Source organism: Vidua macroura, chromosome 16 (assembly GCF_024509145.1).
Source record: "Vidua macroura isolate BioBank_ID:100142 chromosome 16, ASM2450914v1, whole genome shotgun sequence".
Classification (NCBI taxonomy): domain Eukaryota; kingdom Metazoa; phylum Chordata; class Aves; order Passeriformes; family Viduidae; genus Vidua; species Vidua macroura.
The window spans coordinates 3,510,181-3,537,332 of record NC_071586.1 but is presented as its reverse complement, the minus strand read 5'-3'; the positions used below and the strand labels follow the sequence as shown (position 1 = coordinate 3,537,332).

The following is a 27,152-nucleotide window of genomic DNA, read 5'->3' as shown; positions in this document are numbered from 1 at the left end:
TCAGGTCTCAGAGCTCCATCCAGATGAAAATCCTGCCTTCACTCCAAGTGAGGTGGAAAGCAGCAGGCTCTGGAAGATGGAAAATCCACAGGATAGCTGTGCCTGCACCAAATCAGACCTGGAAACACAATTTCCTGCTCAGCACACAGCCAACAGAGCCACCAGAAGAGTGCTATTGGAGATAAACTGGAGGACAGAGGTCTCTTCCATCAGCCCAGAGGTGCCAGTCCTTTGTGCAAGGACATAAGAGGAAACCTTCCTGGTGCTTGGAAGCATCAGGATTTATCTAGTTTGGGGCTGAATGTGGGAAATGGATTTGTAGAGAAATCTCAAAGCCTGACAGAAGGCCCACACAGTGTGCATCTGTATGCAAACCTTGAGATAAGAAATGCTGACTTAAAAATGCCATGGAATAGGACAGATACTGTTGAGAGAGAAATGGAACTAGAAACAAGTTCCAAAGGATGGCCTTGCAAAAAAACTGGATACTTTAGAGAAATAGAGCTATGAAAGATGCATTGTAGTAATACCCACGAGGGGTAATTTCAGATAATTGGCTTTAAGGCATTTACAGCATGGTCTGGCAAAAGCTGATAGGCCAAGAAACACTTAGAGTGTATTGTAATTAGGAAATGGTTGTGACTGTGATGGCATGAATTATAACACCTGTATTGTCTCAGCCTTCTCATGAGACTGAAAATGGAATGAAAGTTTTTAAAACACCTCTCAGTTGCCCCATCTCTGGGTCAGAAAAGAGCTTAATCCAGTAGCTGAGCAGAGGAGTGAGCACTTACAGCTGCCTGGAAAAACCCAGCACATCCTCTTTCCTCCTTACCAGCCTCTGTCGAAGCCAGGTAATCTCTCAGGGAGTGAAGCAGAGTTACCCCATCCAGCAGAGAGCTGCACAGACCTGCACAGAGCTGCTGGCAGCAATTACCTGGCACTCCCTGCAGCTGCACCCTCCCAAACAATCCTTGTGCCTCTTTGGCACTCTGCAGGCAGGCAGGAGGAGTTTCACTCTGCCCTGCAGTCTCCACTCGCTGCCCACCATGGCTGGCTCAGAAAAGGCTCCCTGGCTGCCAGGGGAAACTCCTCAGGTGTGGAACAGGGTGTGAACCTCGGCAAAACCTGAGCAAAATGCCACCAGAGCTCATCTGCTTCTTCCTCTGCACTCTGAGCGCTCCAAATCTCTCAGGTAAATGACTGAAAGATCTTCACTGACCCGATCAGGAGACAGACAGGCTGTGAGTAACAAAGTCTTTTGTCCTTCTGTTCAAGATGCCTCGGCAGCACTTAAGTCAAATGAGTACAAGGTCAGGTGATCTTGAATTTTAATTCTTCTTCTAAAATAAATATCAGAATAAGCAAATTAAAAAGGCCATCTGTAAATTCTGTTCTGCAGGTCATTTCTGAACTCTAAAGGGAAATTTCTGTTTGAAGGAATGCAAGTAATGCTGTACTTGTCTCTGCTCTTTTGCTGTTCTATGAGAAGCTGAACTCTCAAGTCTTCTTTCAATGCTGATCACTCTGGGCACAAGGATGCTCTGCCTGTGGAGTGGCTGCAGGGTCAGAGAGGAAGGATATAAAGTGCTAATTAATAGCTCAAATCATTTCTCTGAGAGTCTCTTTTACCCTGGAAGGAGGCTGTGCAACTGGCAATCTGCTTCTCCAAGTAAATGCTACAGACCAGAGCCATCCCAGAGGAGCTTGGTCTCAGATCTCCTGACTGCATTCCAGTGTTTGCAATCTCAGTCCTCTACAAAGCAAACATGGCTTGCCGGTGTGCTTGGGTTTTCCCTGGTCCAGGTTTCCTAAATGTGCCATTTTAGGTTGTGTCAACAATATTCTGGTTGTCTTGTGCTCCAATTTTTTCCCTCTTCCTCAGAAAAAAAAACATTTTACAGCTGCCTCACTATTTATAGTTCTTAGAAGCTCAGACAGAATCCAGTGACAGCATCAAGTGGTTTCTGCTGGGAAAGTTTATTCTGTGCAATAGGGAAGATTATGACAACTATGTTTTAAAAGATGACAGAGCTGGGCAATGGTTCTTTAAAGAAATGTGGGGCTATTTTTACTGTATTTTTGCTTAAGGCTTGGCTACCTGAGTGCTGTTTCCAGGCTGGAGCACTGCTGCCTGTGGGGGTGGTGACTGCCAGCCTCACACTGTGACAGAGAGTAGGAGGGGAAGGGGGGATAACTTGCACTCTGTCTGCCGTTCTCTTGGCCTCGACCTCAAATACAAAAATTCATGTCCCAGTCTCCTTTCTGAGCAGAGAACATTTATTTGGTCGAGTGTTGATGCCCTAAGCTGCCCCTGTGGCTGTGCAGAGCAGACACCAGGTCAGAAGACAGCGTGTCCCTGTCTAGCCCAGGAGTCTGGGGTTTGATTCTGGGTTCTGGGGGCACAAAAAGCCAAGGGGGATGTTCCAGGGTCTTGCCTTTTCCTGTGAGTTTGGTTAATCAGCAGATGAGGGAGGGATGGCCCCAGAACCTGCAGGTTGGAGTTCTAGCCAAAGAGATTTTAGCATAATTTATTTTCCTTGTGTAAACTGCTATTTCTAGGACTTAGAGATGTATGGCTTTCATTTTCAACACTTAGCTAACAAAGAAATGCCTTTCTCAGGATGTTATAGACATTATTCTCTTGTTACCAGTGTTGAGAATTCAGAATTCCCTTGTCAGATTCCCCTTGACTGGAATTTCCTCAAATGGAGAGTCAGACCATGCTCCAAGACACAAAAAGCTGGTGGCATTGTTGTCCTCCAGACTAGCAAAAGAAGGTTAAACAATACAATGGCTGAAAGATAAAAAGCTAATGCTTATTACCACAACAGGAAGGATTTCTCAGCCCTGTATATAAAATTTTAAGGGATATGCCAGGTAAAGCACTCCTGAGCACTGTGCAGTACCAAGTCTGAGACTGCTGTTTCTTCTTGTGTTTGTTGAACCCCTGAAAGGAGATCATATTACAAATAAAGAGGTAATTGTATTAATATTTTTACACTGTTCACATAGACTTAGTAGTAAGTAGTGGTGATAATAGTGATGAAGTAACAGCAAGTAATAAGGAAATATTATGTTGTTCTATATTCACAGAGTAACAAGGACATTAAAGTATATCCTAGAGGAATGGAACTTTATCAAGGTTTATTTAAGGTATTTTAAACTGAAAAGTAAGACAGACACATGTACTAGCCTTGACCATGGTTTGTTTTTTTTAATTGTAATTCTCTAATGCAAAGAGAATAAAAATACTAAATTAAAAGGGCCATCAGCATTTTAAATTGAAATGTACTCTTTGTGTAACAAATTAAATAGAATATACTGCTGATAGGGTAGGAGACAAAAATGCTATTTACAGAGAAAATATCCTTTCTTTGGCATGACTGGAGACATTAGGGTGACAGTCAATACCCTGGCTTGAATGAGTGTAGTTTGGCTTTCCCTGTGAGGCTGCTGGTGGATCCAAAACCAGATGGAAATGTGGCAGCCCTCTGGGTCCTGTGCTCTCTGTGCAGTTGTCTCCTGCACTTTATATGGTTATTGTTTCCTTTTCCTTCAAAATGAACAAACCAGAGCCGATGGATTATTTCAGCATTGAAACCAAACACTTCACTGGTTGCACTCAGTGCTGTTTATATAACCTAGAATTGTCTTTCCTCCCACTGTTAAATTTGTACTTGTTACAATTGCTTTGTGGGCTGTTGCAACAGAGTGGTGGGAGAAACCATTAATATAATTTGCTTGGCTATGACACAGGATTATATCTAGATCAAAAGTACTCTGGAAAAGCATGAACACTCCTCCAAACTGTAACTTTCAGCATATAATGCCAAACAGAAACTTAAACCAGTGAACTGCTCTTATAGAGGCACATACATTAGGCACATTAGGTACCATTAGGTACAGAGTTTTTCCTAGTGAATGAAGGAAAGAATCCTAATTTCTGTGTGAACTTCTGTGGTTCAGCTGAAGTGAGGTGGCAGTCACTGTGCCAGTAGAAGACTCACTGGTTTTGACCAAAAAAAAGTGCACTAAGCCAAGCATAGCCAGGAAATTAAGATTGGCCTCACCAGACAGGAAATAACCCTTGGGCCGTTACAAGACTGATAGTCCAATTCAGAACTCTCTGCTTTTAAAATAGGTTTCTGGACAGTTTAATAATATAGGGTTTAGTACTATTGAATGCCAAAAACTTTATATCAAAAATGCCATAAAGTCAAGACTTGAAAAAATAGGAAAACCTTCAGTGCAGTTCACCCCTGCTCAGACCTGGAGCTCCATTGTGTCAGTGAGTCCTGGGGAGAACCAGTGTTTGTCATGGAAATGAAATCTGGTATGGAATCCACACCCTCGGGTATGCCAAATCCCAAAATTAACATGGGAACCAAGCACAAGGAAAAGTAGCAAGAAATCTGAATATTGAGAAGCATGGAGAGCACAAGAGACCGAATGGGTGGTTATGCTTTTCCAGCCTAGTTCATCCTGTGATTCTGTGATTCTGCTTCAGTGTGAAGATCACTAAAAACTTTGGTTTTTTTCATTTTTAAAGACTGAAAGTGCCTTGACTGCAGTGCATGCAGTGTATGGAGCCTCAGCCTACCAGAACTGCTGATGTGGCAGAGAGTGACCCTTCTGTTGTCTAAAGGACAAGGAAGAAAATTTCTCATCCCAGAGAAATCTGAATTTTCTTTCAAAGAACAGCTGAGCATTGTGTCAACAGACTTGTGCCAAAGAATCATAAGAGAGTTGGCATAATGGTTCCCCACGTTATTAGTGATTTTATAAAGATACGATAAGGAAATTATTCAGCTCTTGTTCCAATGCTTTAAAAAACATTGCTCATGGACTTGTCAGCCTGGTTTTGATCCTGGGTAGAACAACTGGCAATTTACTGGTTAACTTTATAAACATGGCTCAGAAGAAAGCACCCTTTTTAGTGGCAGTTAAAGACTATTGGATGACAAACCTGGTTAAGTGAAATAAATTTAATCAAAAAATAATCTCTAAGTAACACATTGTGATAGCACAATTACCTTGTTTTGGGGAGAGTGTTCACCAGTGGGTTGATAGAAACCAGTCCATCCATTCCTCCTTCCCAGTGGTTCTTTTGGGAACCATTCCCTGCTGAGCAGAGAGGATTTTCCTGGGGCTGGAAAGTAGCAGAAGATAAGTCTGATAAATTCCCACAGTGTAGTGCAGGAGGTGTCCATGGGGAATCCTGCCTCCTGTGCTCCAAACATTGCCAAGGATCTTACATCAAGATACCCCATGGTAAAATCAACCACCATCCCATAGTCATGCTGTGGAAACCTCAGAGGAAAGTAATAATTCCAGTTATAGAGCATGGAATAAGCTTCTTCTATTAATAAACTTTGATCACAGCATGCAGGCCCCTCCATTGTCAGAATCCTGTAATGTTGAGGGAGCTGTCCCAGAGCTGTGGCATCTCCCACAGCAGCAAATCCAGCCTGGAAAGGAGCAGCACATTTGGAACCACAGCCTGCTTGGAACAGGTCATGGAGTGCAACAGAGCCAAGTCTGGTACTCGGCTCCATTAAACCCAACTGGAGGGCTTGGCCTTTTCCTCCCACCACAAAAACTGTGGTGGGAAAGCTCTGCTGAGGTCACTGTTAGACTGCAGCTCTCAGTCTGGGATGGGCAGCACTCATCAGCTGCAGCCAGGCAAGAAATTGTCTGTCCTAAACCAGAACTGATCCAATATTAAAAATTCATCCATCTTTGGAAGTTATTCACTACTTCATGAGGGAGCAATCCTCACTCACACAGAGGACTTGGTCAAACTGTTTTAGTGATACAACGAAAAACTGAAATAAGGCAAAGGAGCACTTTTAGCCGAGCTGCTCCAGCCTTTCTTCTTTGTAAAATACTTCAAACACCTAAGTGACTGTAGTGAAATATAGCGTGTGCATCTCTGATGCAAAACACTGTTTTCAGTATTCTTCTAAGCTTTTTTTTTTTTCCCCAGTAAATTCTTTTTTTTTTTTCCTTTCTTTTGCTGGGAGTTTTAGGAGGAGATGCTTTGTTGCCAGCACCTCAGAGTATCTCCATTCTTTCAACCAACATGAAACACTTCTTAACTTGGAGTCCTGTGATCGTCCAGGGAGCAACTGTGAGATACTCAGTTGAATTTCAAGGGTAACTACTCAATTTTTTTTATTCTTTTTGCTTTTTGAACATTGTTTATCTCAGCTTTAGGTTCTAAATTTATAGGTGCCTTGATCATATTCAGTTCACAAGCCTAAGAGAATTTTGAGTCTTTAGCACTGTTAATGAAAAAAGGGGGGAAAATTCCTTTTGTTCCAATTCTGGGACAGTTTGCAGGTTAATAGATACGAGAGTAATCCAAGGTGTGCATCAATTCTATATAAGAAATCTGCCTCTATCCAAGAATTCAAAAATTAAGAAGATTTGCACATTTTATTTAGAAGAGGAAGGAGAAAACATTGAGCTTTATTTCTTGTAAACATTTTAAACATCTGACGCACACCACAGGAGGTTTCTGATACATCTTGAGTTCTGACTTTTATTACAATATGGCTTTGGGATTGGGGATGATCGAGTCAAATGAGTGGGCAGGGTTCTTGATGCTTCAACACGGCGTTGGCTGTGCCCACCTCCCACAACATCAACATCGTGCTGCATTTGACTCACCAGCCTGGCTCAGGGGGATTATCTCCAGATAAGATCTTAACCACACCCACACTGCTTCCAAACACCTGTGGTGTTCCCGCCCCAGTGCATCCCAGTGCAGGCTTTACCCAGAAAGAACCCAGCAGCAGCCTTAGGTGCACAGCTAGAGCTCCTGTCACGCTGCTGCCTGTGTGCTGATGCTGTTGAGTCAGGGATGGGTGAAATGACTCACACGATTTCAGTAGGCAAAATGAGCGTTTATTCAAAAGCACTTCTCTCTTTTATAGAGAACATCATGAACATTAATTCCATTGATCTTAAAGTAAAAACATTTCACCTGATTGGTCCACTGGACTTGGGTCAGTGTGGTAGAACATATCTATAAACAGTATGAACGGAAAGCAAGATAATAGATTGTTTACTTCCTCTCTGACTTTTTCCCAGGCTTAGCCTGGCAGAAATCTTTCTCTTTTTCTCTCTGACTGAACTGAGAATATCCACAGTCTGCTTCCTCTCCTCCTCAGGGAATACGAACGGGAATACGCCAACGGGAGCTGGATCCCCATCTCGGAGTGCTCCCTCACCACAGCCACCGTGTGCAACCTCACAGAGGACATCTCAGCCACCGTGGCCTACAAGCTGCGTGTCAGGGCAGAGCTTGGTGCCACGAGGTCACAGTGGGGCACCACGAAAGGCTTCTTCAACCGCGCCATGAGTGCGTCCTGCTCTTAAATTACATCTCCTGGGCTGAATTCTCAGAGCTGGGTGTTGGGGTGTGCTCAGGTGCCTGTTTGTGCCCAGTGCATGGCATGCAGAGCCCAGATAGGCACAGAGCACACCCTGCTTCTCAGCTGCTCTCATCCTGGGTTGGGGAGTTTCCCTTCTCAGACAGTGTTCTTGGGCGGGAGTTCATCCCGAGGCAGAGCCAAATTCATCTGGGCTTGAATTTCAAGGTTTCAAAGACAAGTAAGATGACTGCAGGAACTTCCTTTTGCAGGCTGGTCCTTCTTACCCTTAAATTTAAGTGTTTCTGATCAACTAGGCTTGCTGTTGTTTAATCCAAGCCATGTAGTCACCCCTAAGAGGTCCAGAACCTGATCCTAAGGGAGATTTTACTCTGGAAAACAGCCCTGTCCTGCTCTGTGTGCCTTGTACTGTCCTGAAAATCCCACTCCATGGCTCCCTCTTCCTATGAGATCGATGAGGTTAAACTCAGAAGAGGAGAGAAAACTGGAAGCCACAGCATTAATTTCATCCTAGCAATGCAGGATGTTTTCTCCACATCCTTCCAAGTCCTGCAAAGCCTGAGGCCCAGCTCAACCCAAGGATTAAAATGAGCATACTGTTTCCAGGATTTCTCTGGAATAATTTCCTCTGTTCTCAGCCATGCAGTCAACAAAAACTGTGGTGGGAAAGCTCTGCTGAGGTCACTGTTAGACTGCAGCTCTCAGTCTGGGATGGGCAGCACTCATCAGCTGCAGCCAGGCAAGAAATTGTCTAAACAGAACTGACCCAATATTAAGAATTCATCCATCTTTGGAAGTTATTCACCACTTCATGAGGGAGCAGTCCTCACTCACACAGAGGTCTTGGTCAAAGCAACACCATCAGAAGTGCCACCTAAGCTGGTGACTGTGTCTCTGTGTGTGGGAGCATAGTCCAGAGAATGCTTTGGATAAAAAATCCTTCCCTTTTCCAGCAGCTGTGGAGGCACAGACAGAGGCACAGACCACACTGTCAGGCAGAGACAGGGGAAGGACATCCCTGAAACTGACAGGAACAAAAGCAGCAGCTTCTCATGGTTGAGTGAAGTATTTGGCAGCTTGGTCCTGTGTCTTAGGGACCCCAAAACAGCCTTCTGCCTAAGCTGTGACAGTTCAGAGGCTACAGCTTGCATTGGGATTCAGTGTGAATGTGACAGATGTTTAAAAGAGAAAAGTCACTGCAAGTTCTTGTCCTTATGCATTTTTCCTGCTCTGCTGTCACACCTCTTAGGAAGCCTGGCCCTGAGTCTGAGAGGAGCTAAGGATTCAAATCCAGCCCACAGGGTCTGTACGGGGCTCACAGGCAGTCAGGGCAGCAGCACAGCCCAGGGCTCCTCCAGCCTGCACAGCCCCAGGGCCAAACCACAGGGGTAGAAGCACATCGAGTAGGATAACACATGGAAAACACTTGGAAAGGATCTTCCTAAAGCAAACAACTTAGCCAGTCTTCCTTCTTCATTTCTCAACATTCAAAGAGTTAGTTGGCATCCAGTGTGCCAGCACAGAGCTAGATAGAAATGCTCCTGTTTGTTTGGCAGCTGCATCTTGCAATGTCCCTTTGTTAATACATTAGCACAATATTTGCTTTTAAACACCAAATGATAACAGGTGTTTTGTTTTGGTTTTTTTAAAATTTTGAGATGTGGTGCTAAGGAGATTTTCACTTTTTTTTTTCAGCTTTTCATGTAAAAGTACAAAATAGATTCCTAGATCTCCCATTTGTGGCACACTCATCATGTACGTGCTTGGATTTTATGTTTTCATATTGCTCAGTATTAGTGGCAATTCACTGGATGTAAGAGCAAATTCTATTAAGAACATCTCTTCTAAATGGCACTATGTATCACTCTCCTTCCTTTCTTGAAAGCAAAGAAGTTGAAATGTGTTTCAGCTACAGCAGAGTAGTAAAAAATGGTATAGATAAGTGTGAATAATGGCACAGATAAATAGTGCAAACATGATCTCTGTACTGCCTTGAACTTCCCAGTTCATAAATGTACAGTGCACAGTTTTATCTATGCTTGATTGATTCTCATTATTTCACTCATATTCCTCCAGCAGAATCCCAGACAAAACCAAGATTTGAATATCAAAGTAAGCAGGAAGCAAGTCGCCTAAAAATTTACTTGCATACATTTGCAAAATCTGAAGTCACAGCAGATCATCAGCCCAAGTCTGCCTAAAACCATGCAGATACTAAAAGAAAATCAGGATTCATATGAATTATCCTGAGGCTCATAATGTTTTTTTTTTTCCTTCACCTTTGAATAACTGCCAAATTTCCCACAAAAAGCAGTGGTTTTTCAGCTCCTGTTCTGTGTGGCAGAGCTGAGCTCGTGCCCAGGAGCACGAGAGCTGACCTGAGCTGGTGTCCCAGCTTCTGTGGCCCAGCTGGTTCTGCTGCAGTTGTTCTCGTGGGACCCTCAGGCCAGGCAGCTCCTCCACTGCTGGAGGAGAAAATTCAAAGCCTTTCAAGTTCTGTGCAGCTCAGCTGTTGCCAAATTCCCGTTTGCAATACCAGTCATGGTCCTCCTCCTGCTGAAAGTCTGCTCCTGTATTTGGACACACAGGGAGGAAGAGCAGAGAGGTTTCTGCCCTGCTGGAGCTGTTCTTGCAGGCTGCTGTTGCTCCACTGGTGGTGGCAGCCTCTCTTCCCCTCCTGTCTGGGCAGAAGGGGGATTTCAGGGCTGTCTCTGGGTGCTAATGGTGGTCTCTGTGTTGGCAGCTTCCCTGACCCCTCCCCTGCTGAGGGCCGTGGCAGACGGGCACCATTTGCTGGTGGAGCTGGCAGACATGGGACCCTCCTTCCAGTTCTGGGTGCTCTACTGGAGGAAGGGCCAGGAGAGCAGGGTGAGTTTTACCCTCAGGTTGTGGGCACGACCTGAGAATGCTCCGAGGGATGCACACAAAGCCTGTTTGCCTGTCCCAGCTCCTGCTGTGGGGCTGAGGGACCTGCCTGGAGTGGGTTTGTGCCACCTCACCCTGCACACACCAGGGCGTTGCTGTGGGTTCCTCATGGAGAAGCTTGTCTCTTTCCACATTTCCTTCTCTGGGAAAAGGAATCCCCTCACATACCTCAACTACAGCTAGAAACCAGAAGTCAGGAAGCAAAGGTGTTTGTGCTGACTTCTCCCTCTGAACTTCATCTGGTTTACTCAAAATGGGATTAAGGTGTTACACTGAGGTGCTGACAAACTTTTCTCAGTTTTCTGAGCCAGAAATTACAGCATTAGTAGTCCTTAACAGATTTTTCTTCCATTAATTTATCTGTTCTGGCTTTCAGTCTGTGTAAACTTCTAGCTTGTACAGCTTCCTGCAATGAGCAGTTCTGCAGATTAACTCTTGTGCAGCCTCAACCTTGATTTGGGGATGAGAGAGAGAACAATTCCCCAATCACTTTCCCTACCATTTTATTAGTTTCATATTCTTATCTTTTTCCAGGCCAAGGACTCCCAGACTACTCAGCTGTTCCCTGTGGAAGCCCTCACAGCTATTTTTGTCTTTACCAGGGTGGGCAGGGAGAAACCTGCAGAGTCCAAGGTGCAGGAACGCTCTGTGATAGCCCCATAAAACAAAACAAGTCTTCCCACTCCCTTGTGTCTCCAGCAGTTGTTAATGTGACTACCACAGAGCTGCCAGTCCCATGGAACCTGAACCCTAGGTTCCTGTTTCTGATGGAGGATGCTGTGAAAATGTAGGAGAAAAATTCTCATGAGCATAATTCCACGTTTATCGGGGTTGAATTGCATTTGTTGCTTTATTACCAGACCCTCCTGCTGATCTTCACAGTTGTCTGTCATCTTTGCTATTGTGAAGTGGGGTTTTAGTACCACTAGCAGGTATCAGTTTTCATATTTCTTCCTGATCACCTCTGCTAATACATGAGTCCCCCCCACGACTTCCTGCCACTCTCAATTGGCAATTTACTCATACAAAAGTCTTTAGCCTATAAAGAGGCATCAGGAGCAGGACTGCCCACTGTGAGATCCAGCTAAATGAGATCAACCTTGTCCATGGGCTTTCTGATACCTTAAAAACAATCAATAGGTTTCTATCTGGTTGTGTTTTATGAATAAAATATTAAATCTTCTTCAGCATGTGAGCTTAATGACCTCAACATTAATTCCAAATTTCAGAATACTTTCTACCAACAGGACTGTTGCAAACATTAGTTTTGCTGGTCAATACAAGTCCTGTGTTGGGACACTTTTTTTTTTTTATTATTATTTTTACATTTGACATGTCTCTTTTGATGTTTTTGCAAGAGATCACCCCAGGTAGTCATAGACCTGATTTTGTCCTTGAAATCTTTTCAAACTGATGGCCCTCCATATCATGTTTCTGTGGAGAATGCTATTTTGATGGTGGGAAGGACTTACCCTGCCAGGAGAGCCCTCCTGGTTTGTTGGAGTTTTCCATATGTGTGGAGCTGGAGGCTGATCAGGCCTTCTGTGAGAACAGGTTTGCATCTGCAGCACAGCAAGAGGAGCAGTTGGGGAGCTGTTAGCCATCCTCTCCTGGCTGGGGACACTGGAAACAGCAAATTCATTTTGCTAGCAATGAATGCAGACCTATTTATGGCAATAAAGTAATGTGCTGCTGGTCACACGCTGTTTCAGCTCTGCTGGAGTGTGTTACACTTGCACACACCAAACTCAGCGACCCCTCACTAGCCCAGTCCATCCCCTCTCTGAGCTGTCTGGCACAGCATGGCGATGGTTTTGACATCCATCACACCCAGACAAAGCTCAGATCAGTCGAGACCTCGGACATCCCCTCCTAGCAGGGTACCAGGCTCTGGGTTGTGGCCCAGCATCATCATTATGACTCTGGCTTACAGCTCCTTCCTTCCATCCCCTCCTGCCCTTCCCGAGGTGGGTGGGCTCATTCTGCTCCCCACTGTGCTTTATGTTGGCTGCTTTCATCCTGCTTTTGTCCTGCTCACACAGGCCTCAGACATCCCCTGCTGCTCCCTCCTTTCCTCGCTGGACAAGCATCATGGTGATGCTAGATCATTTTTTCATTTTCCCTTTTCTATATCTCTGTATCCTGTACACATATTTTTGGAGCTCTGTAGCCTATTATTGCATTCCTAGCTGGACTTCCCAGTGCTTTTCTCTGCCCTGATACACAGAAAGACAAAACATATTCCAAAGCTTCCATCCTACCTTGGTTCTCCCTGGGAACCAAGGCCAAAAACCAGCTCTTGGAGACACATTTTCACCAACAAACTTCAGTTCCATCTGAGGGGGGGGATTTAGAAGGGGCATGAATTTGAGGGGGTGAGGGGGCAGGAGTTGCATCACCACTCATGCTCTTAATTGGTGCTTTTTTCAATGATGCTAATTGACTGAACTTACAGATCTGTATTCAGCCTGTGGGGGGTGGGCTTTTGTGGGCATTTCCCATACCTGCCCCTGGAGGCCTCCAATAAAGATCAACCTCTGCATTACCTACTGTTCTAATATTACCTCAGAAGTGTGTGTTGTTTCACTTCCAGGTTCCTTAAGGCACCAGCAGTAGGGCTGCTCTCTGATGTCAGATCCTTGCCCTGTGCCCTGATGCTTTCTGTTGTGGGCCTGTGGCAGGTGCAGCAGAAGGTGGTGAAGGAGGTGAGCTCCGTGGTTCACCTGGACACCATGGAGGCAGGAGCTGAGTACTGTGTGAAGGCTCAGACACACGTCGAGGCCATCAACAGGAGCAGCAGCTTCAGCCCCACACAGTGTGTGAGGGCACAGGGTAAGAGCCAGCCCTCCCTCCTGCCCCCCTGCTGTGGCAAAGCTTGTGGGAAATTAATTTGTAGAGAATTTTTAAAGTTAGCTTCTGATAGAGGTAGCTTCTGATTGTAACAGTGTGAATTATAACATCTGTCTTGTCTCACCCTTCATATAAAGCTAAAAATAGAGTAAAAGTTTTTGAAGCACCTCTCAGTTACCCCATCTCTAAATTAAAAAAAAAGTCTTAATCCAACAAATGCTCTTCCTTTTGTTTCCACCCCAAACCTCCTGCCTTGTTTGCAAATCTGCTTTGTTTGTTCCCTGGGAGAGGTAAAACAGGAAGGGTCAGGAGTGCAGCCCCCCACCCTGGCACTGGAGTTTGTCCCCAGGGTGGGTGAAGAGCAGCCACACAGGGCTCAGGCTGGCTGCAGTGAGTGCCTGCTCCCTGCAGTGTCTCTGAGAATGCTGCTTCTGTCATTTCCAGGTGACACATCCCTGTGGCTGGTTACTGCCCTCATCTCTGCTGGCTTTGCTGTGGCAGCTTTGACCCTGCCTTTCCTTACCTGGAAAATAAGTAAAATCTTCCAATATTGCTGCTGCCCTGCTGCTGTCCTGCCAGACACACTGGTAACTTTTTTTTTACTGTGCTTTATTGGTTTTTAGCATGCTGGGTATTCACAGGAGCATGGGGCAGGCAGAAAAGGCAGATTGCCAGGAAGCCTTGCCCATCCCAGTGTGAGGAGCTGAGCTGCAGGGACCCAGCAGCCCTGAACTGCCTTTGGCCCCCAGCCCTGGGCAGGGAAGATGCTCCTGGTGTTTCTGGGGAAATGGCTTGGGAGGCAGGGACTGACCCTGCCTGAGCAGCTGCTCCCTGAACCAAACAGCTGTGCCACTGTCAACACTGCTCCACGTCCCCTGCTGCCCCTCTGAGCTTCTCAGCAGCTTGCTAAGGAGAAATCAATCAAAAACTCCTCGGGAATATGTTAAAATGTCCAGTTCAAGCAAGAATTGAGGTTAGCAGCTTCTGTGGCTGTGTGTTCTCTGGCAGCTGCAGCAGGAAGGATGCGAGGAACACCTTGTGGGGAAAAGGACAAGCAGCCTAACTGAGCAGCCTGAGGGTGTTTGAGGGAGTGCATTTGTTTTCCAGAAAGAATCAGAGCCCCCCACCCAGCTGATCCTGCGGGGCAGTGAAGAAGCTGAGCAATGTGACCTGATGGTGGTTGTGATGCCCTCAGAAGACGTTCTGCAGCTGTGGATTCAAAAAGCACTTTAGAGCAGCCCAGAAAACAAGCAGCCCCTTTGTAGCATCTTCATCCATCTACATCAAAAGCAAGTAAAGGTGGCAGCTGCCAGTTCCTGTCCTTGCCCTTCACATCCTTACCCAGGAGCAGACATGGGGTGACCCACGCTCCCTTTCTCAGCCACACTGCAGCTCCCAATGCAGAGCAACACATGGAGAGCCCAGTCCCTTCACTCCAAATCATTTCAGCCTGGGTGTTTTACCTCAGGATTGTGGCGGTCCCCCACCGTGGGGAATAACGTGCATTGACCCCACCTTTCCAGAAGGCTGAACAAAAGCTTTATTAAGCTACACTATATTACACTAGACTAAAAACTACACTAAAGAAAAACAGACAGTCCAGACACAGCGTGGCTCCAATTGGTCAAATGAAACCAAAGCACCATCAGCAGAGTCCAATTAAGAAATCCCTCTTTGCTAAACAATCTCCATAACACATTCCACATGTGCCAAACAGGAGCAGTGAATAGAGATAAGAATTGTTTTTCTTCTTTCTCTGAGCTTTCTCACAGCCTTCCCCAGGATTTTCCTGGGAAAATCTGTGTCTCTCTGTTCAAAGGATATGTGAATACCACACCTCAGTAAGAGTTTCTTTCGTGGCTAAGCCAGCTGGAATGAGCAGGGGAAAAAATGCAGACCCTGAAGTGAGGTCATGTTCTTTGAAAAGGGCATGAGGGGATGTAGCATCCTAACCCTGGTGCCACCAAAACTTGCAGACAACACCGTGAGGGATGCCTGGCTTTCACCAGTGCTTTGGAAGGAGTGATGTGGGAAACAGCCAGATTTCAGAAGTGCTTGGAGGGAGCTCTGCAAGACCAGCAGTATCACTGACAATGTACAGCTCCAGTATCACCTAGTCAGGGTGTCAAAAATGCAAAAGCTATGTATACATGAAGGAAAAACCAGGACCTTTAGGGAGAAGAAAATTAGGGGTGAATTATTTAAATGAGAGAGGAATGGAATAGAGAAAGTTTGGGAAAAGACAGAGAAAGGTAGGCTCCAGAAATAGCAAAAGAAATGGGGAAAGAGAAAAAAAGATGTGTGAAGAGCGGTCAGGATTTTCCAGGGTGCCTGCTGGGTATCCCTGCAGTTCAACATCATTCCTGAAACAGAACAGTGATTATTTCACACAAGGCAGATGTGTTCCTGTGTTAGGAGGGCCAGAGTGAGGGGCAAATGCAGTTCTTATCTTGGCAAGCAGAGGAATATCAGGCTGGATGGATCAAGCATCACAGCATTACCATTTAGTGACCATCCCAGGCCTGACAACACCATTGTCCTCCAGGCATCTTGGCCACTTGAGGAAGGAAATTGCAAAAGACAAGAGAAATTCCTTCTAAATAGAGATAAAATACAGGTGTTGTGTATATTGCAATTATAGCTGTCACACTGGAAAAAAAAAGTCATTTTTTCACCTGTAAAGCAGAGACATGTGTCAGCGAGGCATGAAAAGACGTTGATCTAAGACGCTTTTCTCAAAAGCTCTCCATGGTTTTAATGAAATGCAAGACATCTCAAAGAATGCACCTTTTCCAGTTCCATTCTTGCAACCTTGTGTGAGGCCATCGGGTGGCAACAAAGCATTGTGGAAAGGCAGAAGTGACTCAGGAGTCTGTACCTGTGCTCTGCCCTGGCAATGTGATCCCTGGCTCCTGGCCAGCGCCTCATTTTCCTGCTGCAGCCCACTTGCTTGGTTTATTCCTGTCTCATTAGCTTCTTTCTGGACAATATTGGAGTGCAGTGCTCTGGTGTTGAATTGTAAGATTGATATTGCTGAATATTGAGCAAATTACAGGGTGAGAAAATCCATGCAGGTCTGGGCATTGAAGACTCAGCGTTCATTATTAGTTTGTTGATAATTAGCTGGGAAATGCCTGGTTACAAGCACCCATGAGGTGCTGGGCCCAGAGATGATTTGGGAGCAAAGAGGAAAAGGGCATTTTCATGGGCAGAAATGACAAGTGCCCAGCTGGTCTCACCCTCCCTAAACCAAGCTGGAGCAGCAATGGGAGGCACGCAGGGAGAGGTTCTGGCAGTGAGCTGCAGTGTGTTTGGGGAGCACAGAGAGCACAGAACTTCAGTTCCTTGCAGGGTCAAGGGCTCTTGGGCAAACATCCCTTTGCACAGCTTTGCCCTGTGCTTGAATTTTCAAGGGCAGCTCCACATGACAGAGGCCCTGGTATTGGGGTTGGTTTAGGGACCTCCCATGCCTCACCTTTAGCCTTATTTTATACCCCATTGATTCAGATGAGCTCAGTGCCTTCATTTCTAGACACCCCACAGGGGTGTCCCCATGCATGCAGGGAATTATCCTCTGGCTTGTCCATGCCATAGGTCCAAGAAGCCTCAGTAACTCCTCCTATCTCTTCCCCCCACACTGCTGCATTTTCAGAACCACAGAATCAGAACCTTCTGAGCTGGAAGGGACCCACAAGGACCAACGAGTCCAGCTCTGAAGTGAATGGCCCATGTGGGGATCAAACCCACAATCTTTAGCACCATCCTCTAATCAGCTATGGCAGCACCAGCAATTGTTCAGGGATATATAGAAAAGAAGGGTAATAAAAAGCCATTGAATGTGAAGGGCTTTTAAAAAATTATTTTCATGCGTATTTTCCAGCTGCACATTAAGCATAGAGCATATGTTTCTTCCTCAGTTGCAACAACAGATTTTATGTCCTTCTTCATTGCCAATAAAGCAGTTAAACTGTTGTAGAAAACTGCACAGACAACATTAAACAAAAGAAACACCCGAGAAAAAATTCTTAAAATGGGGACATGGGAGAGAACTGTGTAAGTGCCACTGCCTCCTTAGCAGACTATTCTCAATTTACATTAGGATATTCCAGTTTATGGCAGCTTGAAGCCAAATTTGAGATGGTGATTGAAAATCCTTTTCAACCTCCTCCTTTTGAAGAATGTGCTGCATTTTGTTAAGCCTGGAAATCATGGTAGAGAGCAGGAGCAATTCCCCTGCCATGGACACAGGGGCAGGGTGGCATTGGCGTAGGCAGCTGCCATCACTGACTCCTTAATTCATTTTCCTGCTGTCCAAAGTTAATTTTGACATGGCAAATACTGCCTTTGATAACTAATTTTGTTCCCACCACCACGATACCACCTTGCAAAAAGGCTCAGACCAGTCAGCACAGTGAAGAATGTGTACGTGTGAGCTTTGCTCTGTTCCTTTCCCTTCATGAGGTACCAAGTGGCTCCATTTCTTTCAAAATAAACTTTTTTACTTTTCTCAGAAAGTGTTGCATGGAAATAAAGCACAAACCTGCATCATCTTCTGAGTGAGTTTTGGTTTTGTGCTCCATTACCTGTGGTATGTGAGTCCAAAAATCCAACCTTTTTGTGAAGACTTTGTAAGAACAGAAGAAGTGGTAATTAGAACAATTTTCAAAGAACAAATTATGAAGATCAGCATAAAAACTGTGGATTACCTGAGAATTTGAGCAGAGTTACATATTGCTGCACTGACAAGAAAGCAAGGAATTCAATTATCTCTTCCATGACACTAACAGCCTGGAATATAGGGTAATTTTTCCTCTGAACTATATTTCATTAGAAGTATATTGCTTTTTGCAATTTTTATTAATTTCTCTCTCCAATCAAACTGAGATCTTTAACTTGATAAATTACCATTTTACATGTTTCCTGTATTATTACTTTATGTTTTGTCTCTTTTCCTACAAAATCTAGAGGTAACCAAAAGGACTACTTTGACTGCAAATCAGTTCCATTTCTTGTGAAGATGGTACTCTGTCCTGCAAATAAACTGCTACAAAAATAATAAACATCCAAACCAGATATTTATTGTTTAAAGAATTTGCCTACAGATGATTCTGTTGCTATTACAATGTGAAACAGCAGAAACAGAAAATTACGCTGGTCTGTGAAACCTGGATGATTTGGGCACCAACAGTAGAGCCCATGGTGGAGGAAAGGAAGGTCTCTTCAAAGATGCACACAACCTCAGGGGTCAAGTGCCGGAGTCTTCCCCCAGACTGGGGTGACTCTGGGTGGTGGTAAAGTCTCTCCTCCAACCCGTGCCTTCAAAGAAAGGCTCAGTAGTCTTCAGTCGTCTGGTCTCAAGGCAGTTTATTGCACGTTATCTCAAGGCACACAGACTCCCTGGCATTGTCCCTGACTCCTTCTCCCTCTGTGTCTCTCTCCGTCTCCCTCGCCCAAGGGGCTGGTACCATCTTTTATATCACACATTACGTATTAGATGTTTATAGTTTTTCCCCAGTGCCTATCACCTACATTGAACAGTGGCTTTCTACTCTAAACCAATCTGTGAGTGAAAGGAGAAAGGAGAAAGAAGGAGGACAGGGCACGCCCAAATCCCTCCATCTCAGAACCTCTGACCCCCATGTACAAAACTCAGACCCCTCTGTACAAGGCCTAAAACCCCCCTGTACAGCACTCAAAAATCCTACCTTTCACTTTGTGATTACTTCTATTATAATATCTAAACTTTTGTGATTTCTTGTTCTTCCTGCAAAGTTGGTAAATTGTTCCATGGGTCAAACTCAAGACCACAGGGGTTTCTGGCTGCCTGCCAGGCTCTCAGAGGCTTCTGACCTGGACCCAGAACATCCAAGAGTGTCTGAGGGACACCTTGGGTTCCGACAGTCAAGTGGAGAGGTAGAGTGTTCCCTACCTGGGACCTTGCAGGGTACCGACAATAGAAAGGACTTTTCCCCATCCAAAACCCAGTCAAGGAAGGGGTTGGAAATAGGAAATATTCATGACCAGCTGTGAAGCTGGAAATACAGCTCCCAAGCTGAGCAGTCAGTATGATACTGCTGAACTTTTTCCTCCTGTAGCTTCATTCCCATTTAAGCTCTGAGAAGATTCATAACATTTTCCTTTTGAAGAACTGCTCTCTCATTTTGCCCCTTTGCTGAGGCCAGATAGTTCATGCAGACCTGTCAGAGTGGTCTTTGATACCAGCCAGCTGCAGCTCTGTACTTTTATCTTATTGTGGTCTCCAGAGCAGCCTTCCACTGCACCACCCCTCCCTGCTCTCTGCTTTCACTCTGAGTGTCCTGCTCGTCCTCCAGGTTGCTCATATATCTCCTCCCTCCTGCTGCTCTCCAGACAGGCTGATGGCTAGCATTTTCCCTCTTTCTGCCAAGTCCTGGCCTTGACTCCCTCTTCTGCCATCTGCTACAACTTCATTGTGGAATTTGACATTGTTCAGAGCAACACTCTGCTGGGTTTGGTGCTGCCTCAAAAGTCCCTCAGTTTGGAGGATGTTTCTCCCCATGACACTTTGTGCCATTTTGGGACAGTCTTAGCCAGGCCTTCTCAGACAGTTTGACATATTTTTAGTCACTTCTGCGTCCTCATTTTCCTCAGTTTTCCTTCGATGCACCGTGAAAAGCTGTCCCCAGCCAGGCAGGAGCTTTCCATGCACCAGCCTGCTGACCTTTTCTCTTCCCCTTGGAACAGTTATGCAATTACCTGCCTTTGCTCTGGAGAGACGTCTTTGCCACTACGTTTTGCTTTTAGTATTGATCTCTTGATTTTTAGTTTGGTTGCTTTGTCTTCTGCTCTGCTCCTGGGGGAGAGATTTCTGCTCAAATTGAGGTTTGCTACTGAAATGTTTAAAACCTGCTGGCTGTATGTATAAATTCACTGTGCTCTATAAGTTCTCTCTCAATGTAGACCAAATGCAGTGTCCTGTTACCTTCAGCTCCCAGAGCCAGCCTGACCATCCTGCCTCCCTGTGGCAAGCAAAGCTTGCCCTCACCTTCAGCATCACTGTCCTGATGGGATCATGGGCACATCCCAGGGGCTCTTGGTGCCCTGCCTTGGAATACACCCCCAGGGACACCATGTGCACACATTTTCTGCAAGTCTGCATGGCCCCATCTGAAAGCCATCCCTGCACCTAAGCAGCCTCTTCTACTCTGCTCTGGTAAAGTCTAGTTCCCCAAGTGCATTTTGCACAGGGTCCAATTTCTGCAGAGAAGATACAGAAGCATGAAGCTCCAGGTACAGAGCTTGCTCAAAAAATCTCCCTGATCACTCCCTTCTGAATTAAAATCCCACTGCTAATCATAATCTACCACTTAAAATGCCTGGACATATGGATGAATCCTAATTATGGGGAAAAATACATGCACATACAAATAAGCAAAATTATTCTTCATATAAATGACACCAAATGCACACAGTTTACTCCTTTGCCAGGCAGAAGCTGAAAACTACAGCCATTTAAATGTTCTAGCTTCTGTCCCTAAAAATACATTGATAAGAGAAGGGGAAAAGTGTCTTAAAAAACACAACAAGGAAGTAATATAAATTAATTCATCTGTAGTTAGTGGATTAGGCACTTCCAAAAGCACAGTGGGATATGACAATATATAACTTTATATGAATATGGAAATCAGATGCCTGGGTTATAAAAGAGCATGTTTGGGTAATGAACCCTTTGACATTTGTCTGCACTGCTCTGTTTGTTGTGGCCACTTTTGCTCTGGGGCTGCTTTCATGCCAGGCCAGGGTGCCCAGGAATATTGAAAGACTCACAAGCTGCCATTAAAGCTTTGATGTGCAAGAATGCTTCTTTAATTGCAGCAGTAAAGAATGAAGTGGGTTCTGCTTTTAGAGTTCTTCTTAAGTGAGCCTGTAGCTTCTTGTAACAACTTAGACATATCAAAGTTAGCCTTAACAAAGAGTACTAAATATTAATTAAACTTTCATTTTAATCCAATATAACTGTCAACTGTAAGGAAATAATTCTTGTAACCCTGAGACAGAAAAATTTCTAATTCAGGATCAAAAGTAGGATAGTATGATACTTAATTCACTCCCACCATAGGTGGGCACATGTAAATAGCTTGTTGGGAATTGCCTCAGGAATATCGTGCTTGCTCAGCCCTGACCTTTTGGACTGCCTCTTCAGGCCACTCAGGCAGCCAGCTCCCCCCGGCAGGAATCAAGACATGACTCAGACCTGTCACTTCTTTTCATCTCCCTTCCTCTCCACCAGCTGCTGGAAGAATTAAATGCAGACAGCAGATGAGTACAAACCTGCTGGCATCCCAGTCCCACAGTTCTGACACAAAGAGCAGTGCTGGGTGATGGATGTGATGCTGTTTGGGGCAGTCAGGGGCCCCGTGTGCTGCAGGAGGGTGCTGCAGTCCCTGAGTGGCACAGCCAGGATGGGCAATGCTCACCACTGATCACAGCACCAGAGCAGGGCCCCTGCACAGGGCACTCAGGGGTGTTTTGTCTTCTGCCCAGTGATGCTGGACCACAGAAATTTTTATGGGAGAGGCAACAGTTTATTTTACCACTTTCATTTCTGTCAAGACTAGTAAAGATCTTTGCTACAGTACTGTCAGAAACCATTTTTTGCCTGGTTGCTTTAGGAACAGGGAGAATTTCCTGAGCAATCTTCTTGTCCTTGCCTAAATGCCCACAAGCAAAGTACGTGAAAGACACACTGCAAGTCATAAGTTAAAGTGAAGACCAAGATTTCCTGTGGTATCAATATTCAGCCCACTTTCACGTGGACCCCTGGGGGCTGCCCACTTGCTGAGGGCTTAATTTCTGTCAGAAAATCAGGATTGTCTCTCAACAGCATCTCTGAGATGAGCAGGACTGTGCAGCCCAGCCTGTGTGCTCAGAGTGCCAAGCATCACTGCTGAACACAGACTGCTTTGGGCCAGAGCTCTGAGAAAAAGATAAAAAGCGGGGTGAAAATGGCAAAAAGGAGCCTCAGTCTGGAGTGGAGAGTACAGAAACTTCACAGCTGGGTAACACAGTCTGGGGAAATATGGACAGTATTTCCATCCCAGCCCTCTTCTCCAAATATAAAAATAAAACCCGTTAAGTGACTGAGGTAAGGAGAAACTTCCCATTTTGCTGGTCAGAGCAGAGACAGGGGAGGTATATTGTGGGCACACCAATAATTCATATTTACCATGGAAAGAGAGCAAGAGAAAGATGAGCTATGCAGAGCTCTATGTCAAGGGAGGAAAATTCCAACCAGAAGAGGAGATTTTGAGCCATTTGCAAGACAAATGAATTGAACAAGCGAATGCTGTGGCTCTGTGGTGCTGAGAAAAAGCAAAGAGGAGCTGCCAGGAGGGGTCCAGTCCAAAGTGGCAGGAGGAGCTGGGAAATCCAGTCCAGTGACAGCTGAAAAGGACAAAATAAACACATGAGGAAGCCCAGGAGGACAGAGCCATAAGAAATGAAAATTTAAATAAAAGCTATAGGGGGTTTAAAATGCTGATTTAAGTCCAGCATATAATCCCATGCATTTGACATTGCTGGTTCAAATAAACACCCAGACTGAGCTCACCATGTCCCCATCAGCACCAGAGGACCCAAAAGTAGGGCTTCCTCTCACTTCAGTGAATGGTGCCTCTGTTTTCCACTAGTGAAAAACAGAGCCTGATTGAAAGATTCCTTTTGCAAAAGCTATCATTATTTTAAATCCTCTGGGTCAAATTCTTCTTGTACACAAGTAAATACTGAGTAATAACAATTTACACTGATCCTGTAAGAAATACTAAAGGAAAAGGGGTTAGTATAAACTGGGAAGGTAATTTTTCTCACAACATCAGAGAAAAGTTATTGCTGCACAAAGGTTTTTAAAGATTCTTGCAGCCACAAACTGAAAACTACATCTCTGTAGCATTCAAACCCTTCTACGTTATCATCAAAGATAATACCACATAAATACTACTTAATCCAGGCATCTGAACTGCCTTCTGCAACATATGCATGATCTTTCCATTTTTATACACAACAAATCTGATAAACAGAGATTATATAAAGAGAAGTCATTGGAGTATTACAGCATGAGTACAGAATAGTTTCCTTCTTCTCAAGTAATCCCAACAATGAAAAAAAACTGGTTTCATTTAGAAAAAAGAAAATTATTCATATTAAAAAATTCTCCGACTGAGCCAACTTTACTTTGTGTTCAGTTTTTTTTAAATGCTTAAGATTCTAAAAGCTCTGTATCACAAAACAAACCAAATTTCTGCTTTATTTTGCCTTTTATTTTTTTAAATTTACTGCAACTATGTTGGTTCTCAACAGCTCTGCCAGTCTGAAAAACAAGAATGAAGAAGATAAGGAGGAACAGAAACAGAAATATCTGTTAGGATTAGGAGTAAAAACAAAATGTAAGAAGCATTTAGGGCAAAATTATCCCAGAAAACAAAAGTCTTGGATGCCTACCCTCAGGGAGATGGGCACAGGGAGAAGCAGAGTGTGCAGGCGTTGGTGCTGCAGGCCAGCAAACACAATCCACAAGGCAATAGACAGGGAAAATTTGTGAGAAAAGAGCTGTAAAGACCTATATTCACACTTGGAGAAGTGTGATGATTCAGATGCTGGCAGCCACTTGAAAGACAGTCCTGAAGAACAGCACCAGCTTTCTTGTGAAGGCTTTCTGTCAAAGTTTCAAGTGCTTTGTTTATTCCTCTTAGCAAGTGGGTAACCCTGAGAAATACAGCAACACCACAAATGCATTACTGAGTAAATGTCCTAAACATAAAAATAATTGAAGTAATAATCCTGTGGTCCTCTGAATAGCTATCACCTCGATTTCTTGTTGTCCTGGTTTAGGACAATTAATGCAATTAAAACCAAGGAAAGAATGCTGATTATTTGGCTGCAAGATGTAATGCTGCAAGGGCTGGGACAGGGAGAGGTGCTATGAAATTCCAACAGGACAAGGAGAGGCACTCTGCTAGTGCAGAGCACAGGGAAAAACCTGGCACTGAGGAGGTGGCACCCATCAGGCACAGGCAGGAGTGGGGAAGGCAAAACCTCTTGGGTACAAAGTTATTTCACCTAACTTGCAGAGTTGCCATCACAATTGCTCTCACAGAGCCCTGTGAGTTTTCTCACAAAAGTTTTCTATTAACTTTCTGGTTTCTTTATAACAAAAAATGACCAAAGCCAAGTGAGTGTAGAAATAGTGGAAAATCTTATCAACAGTTGGGCTCAGACATTCAGGACAGGCACCAAAAAGAGCCATGAGTCCTGTGGCTACCTGTGAGGGGGCATCAGGAAGGCAGGAACAGGTCCTGGAAGCCTTAAGGAGAAACTTCACCTCATCCTCCCTGGCTTTCTCGAGGAGCTGGAGAAGCTGCCCCCCATGTCCTGTGTGCAGGCAGCAAGGCACAGCACGAGCTCTGCCTGTGGGGTCCATGAGCACTGTCCTGTCTGTCAGTGTGAGCCTGCTTGGCTACAGGGATGTTTCCAGGATATTGGACATTTCCAATGTGGAATAGTGGATATTTCCAATCGTGGATATTTCCAGGGAAAGCCACTGCTGAGCTGCTCTGAGAGGCCACCAGCACCCCATGGTCCCTGCAGGAAGCCCAAATTAGGGTGGAAAGGGGCACCACTCAGAAGGCACAAACTGCTTCTTCACCACAGAAAACTGAGTTCATCCACCAAGGGACAGAACCATTGTGTGACAAGTGTGGCCAGCCTCAGTGCTGGGCACGGGGTCTCATGGGTTGTGCCTCCACCACCCTCAGGTGCTCTGCTCCTCAGGGCACTCAGCACCCAGCAGAGAGCTCTGAGCAATGTGCAGAGGGGTCAGAAACTCTACGAGCCAGCTGGACATCGTGAGAGGACAGCACAGTTCTATTTGGAAATGAGATATTGAGTATTAACTGCTCCCTGTTCTGGGCATTGCCATCTGGTGAATAAAGCCCAGGGTTTGCTCTAATTAGTTCTGTCCGTCTGCACAAAGCAGGACCTACAGAATTTCCTCCAGATCCACTTCAACCAAAACATCTGCAAGAGCTGTGTCTGGGAATAAAAGCCTGGGCAAGGGGCTCCACTTGGTGTTGTGAAAGATGTGGGTTTCACACATCACACACTCAAATCTAAATTCTTCTGGGGCTGCCAGAGCAAGCCTCTGAAGAAAGAGATTTGCCCCAATATGCCGAAAGCAGAATCAAGCCCTGGATTTACTACTCTCTAGCTCAGAGCAGAAATGCCAAAGTACCACTCCATCCCTCCTCCTCCTGGACGAATCTCTACTCCGGGATATACCAAAAATGCCTTTCAGGGCTGCACATAATAATAATATCAATAATAATAATAATTCTTTTCGGGACTGAGCCGTGACGCCTCCCCCAGCCCGGCGTGCTGCAGAGGGCTCCGAGCGGTGCCGGGCACGGTGGCAGCGGGTGGCAGCGGTGGCAGCTGTCCCTGCCTCCTCCTGCCGCACGCTGAGCCGCTCCTGCCCATCCTACGGGAGCAGGGGACAGCGAGCCTGGCAGCCTGCAGGTGTCTCCCGGCGGAGGAGGCTGCGGAGCCCCTCGGGAGGATGATGTGCGGTACCCGAGCAGATGTTCACTCGCCTCTGGGGCTCCTCGGGAGGCAGAGCCGCTCCGCTCCCCTCAGCGCGCTGAAGCTCCGCGGCTGCGAGAGACCGGCCCCGCTGCCGCGCCGGCAGCTGCTGCTCTAACCAACAAAGGCAGGGTTTCAAGTGAAGGGGAAGAATGGGAGTGTGGCTGCAGAGCTTCCTTCACCGCTTCAGCAGCAGATTGGAAGAAGCTGAGAGTTTTGGTGCCTGGACAACTGGATTCTGAATCGTGAGAGGCTTTGAAACCCACCCCCCCCTCCCAAATAAAACAAACCCCTTTGACTTCTTCTCTCAGCAGGAGGGGGAGGGAGGGCGGATTTACCATGAAGACAAATCGAAGATGCAGAGCCCTGCTAGCAGTGAGTCTGAATCTGATGGCTCTCCTCTTCTCTACAACAGCTTTTATCACGACCCACTGGTGTGAGGGCACACAGAGGGTCCCCAAGCCGAGCTGTGGGAAAGAGAAGAAGACAAACTGCCTCAACTACGGCGGGAATGAGACTGCAAATGAGACGAACCAGAATGTGGTTCATTACAGCTGGGAGACGGGAGATGACCGCTTCCTTTTCAGGTATTTCCACACTGGGATCTGGTACTCCTGTGAGGAAAATATCAATGCTGCTGGTAAGTATAAAACAACTTCCTCCCAGCCTGTGTTGCTTTGTGTTCGCCTCGGTGTGATAAGCGACGGGCGAGCCGTTCTGTGCCGTACCTCAGAGCGGCTTCGCCCTGCGGAGAGAGGCAGGGGTCTAACAGTTCCTTGTTGAAAAGCAACCTGTTTCCTGCGAGGGCAGGCATTTGCTTGTTTACCTGCTGGCTGCTGCAGGGTCTGAGCTCTCCAGCCGAGCCAGCCGAGCCCGGAGCAGCCGCGTGTGCCGCCCGGGCGGGCGCTGCAGGCGCCGGGCGGGCAGCGCTCCCGCAGCCGCTCCCGGAGCGCACGGAGGCAGCGGCCGCGCTCCTCCGGCAGCTCCTGGCATCCGACAGCAATCGCCCCCAGGACAGCGGGCTGGCTGGCAGGGGCAGCACAGAGGCCACGGGTTTTACCAGCTTTTGCCTCTTTTCTGCTCTCGCTGAAGTAAATGACCGCCCGCCAGCCCTCCCTGGAGTGTATGTTTATTGAACAGAGAAATGCAGTTAAAGGGCTCAACCGGGCACAAGAAAGCTCATTTCTGTTCCCTGCTCAGCCATTTACTTGCTGGGAAGCACTCAAAAAGACATCTCTCCAGCTTATCAGTGCATTCATTTCCTCTGCTGTAGGCTGGCACTTCCCAAGGAATAAAACACTGGAGGGTGGATGGCAGGCAGCTGCCCGGGGACCAATTTAAATCTCAGCAGATGCAAACTGACAG

At 45.8% G+C, this 27,152-nt stretch overlaps 2 protein-coding genes across 7 annotated transcripts in view; both read left to right on the top strand.

Moving 5' to 3' along the window:
* The first annotated feature begins 1,085 nt into the window (after positions 1–1,085).
* Positions 1,086–18,242, top strand: IL20RB (interleukin 20 receptor subunit beta). 3 transcript variants are annotated; one of them, XM_053992252.1, is made up of 7 exons: positions 1,086–1,195; positions 6,033–6,159; positions 7,179–7,369; positions 10,144–10,268; positions 13,007–13,157; positions 13,620–13,762; positions 14,283–18,242. In XM_053992252.1, the coding sequence occupies exons 1-7, from the start codon at positions 1,138–1,140 to the stop codon at positions 14,406–14,408; spliced, it is 921 nt and encodes a 306-aa protein (XP_053848227.1). In that variant the 5' UTR covers positions 1,086–1,137; the 3' UTR covers positions 14,409–18,242. The 3 variants fall into 3 exon arrangements, with proteins under 3 accessions (XP_053848227.1, XP_053848226.1, XP_053848228.1); XM_053992251.1 differs by having other exon boundaries at positions 6,027–6,159; XM_053992253.1 differs by lacking the exons at positions 1,086–1,195; positions 6,033–6,159; positions 7,179–7,369 and adding exons at positions 7,376–7,620; positions 9,096–9,155.
* A 7,447-nt stretch (positions 18,243–25,689) lies between these two features.
* The window catches only part of GSG1L (GSG1 like), a 56,029-nt gene continuing 54,566 nt past the window's right edge, over positions 25,690–27,152 (top strand). For all 4 annotated transcript variants that reach the window (XR_008439656.1, XM_053992250.1, XM_053992248.1 and 1 more), the window contains exon 1: positions 25,690–26,427. Coding sequence is in view for 3 of the 4 variants with exons in the window: in XM_053992250.1 (XP_053848225.1) it covers positions 26,127–26,427 (301 nt within the window). In the remaining variant the exon portion in view is untranslated. The remainder of the gene's footprint in view (positions 26,428–27,152) is intronic.

Coding starts and splice junctions, on each gene's coding strand:
- IL20RB (XM_053992251.1), top strand. CDS start 1,138: ATGCCACCAGAGCTCATCTGCTTCTTCCTCTGCACTCTGAGCGCTCCA. Junction 6,160..7,178: donor TACTCAGTTGAATTTCAAGG/GTAACTACTCAA, acceptor TCTCCTCCTCAG/GGAATACGAACGGGAATACG. Junction 10,269..13,006: donor GGAAGGGCCAGGAGAGCAGG/GTGAGTTTTACC, acceptor GGCCTGTGGCAG/GTGCAGCAGAAGGTGGTGAA.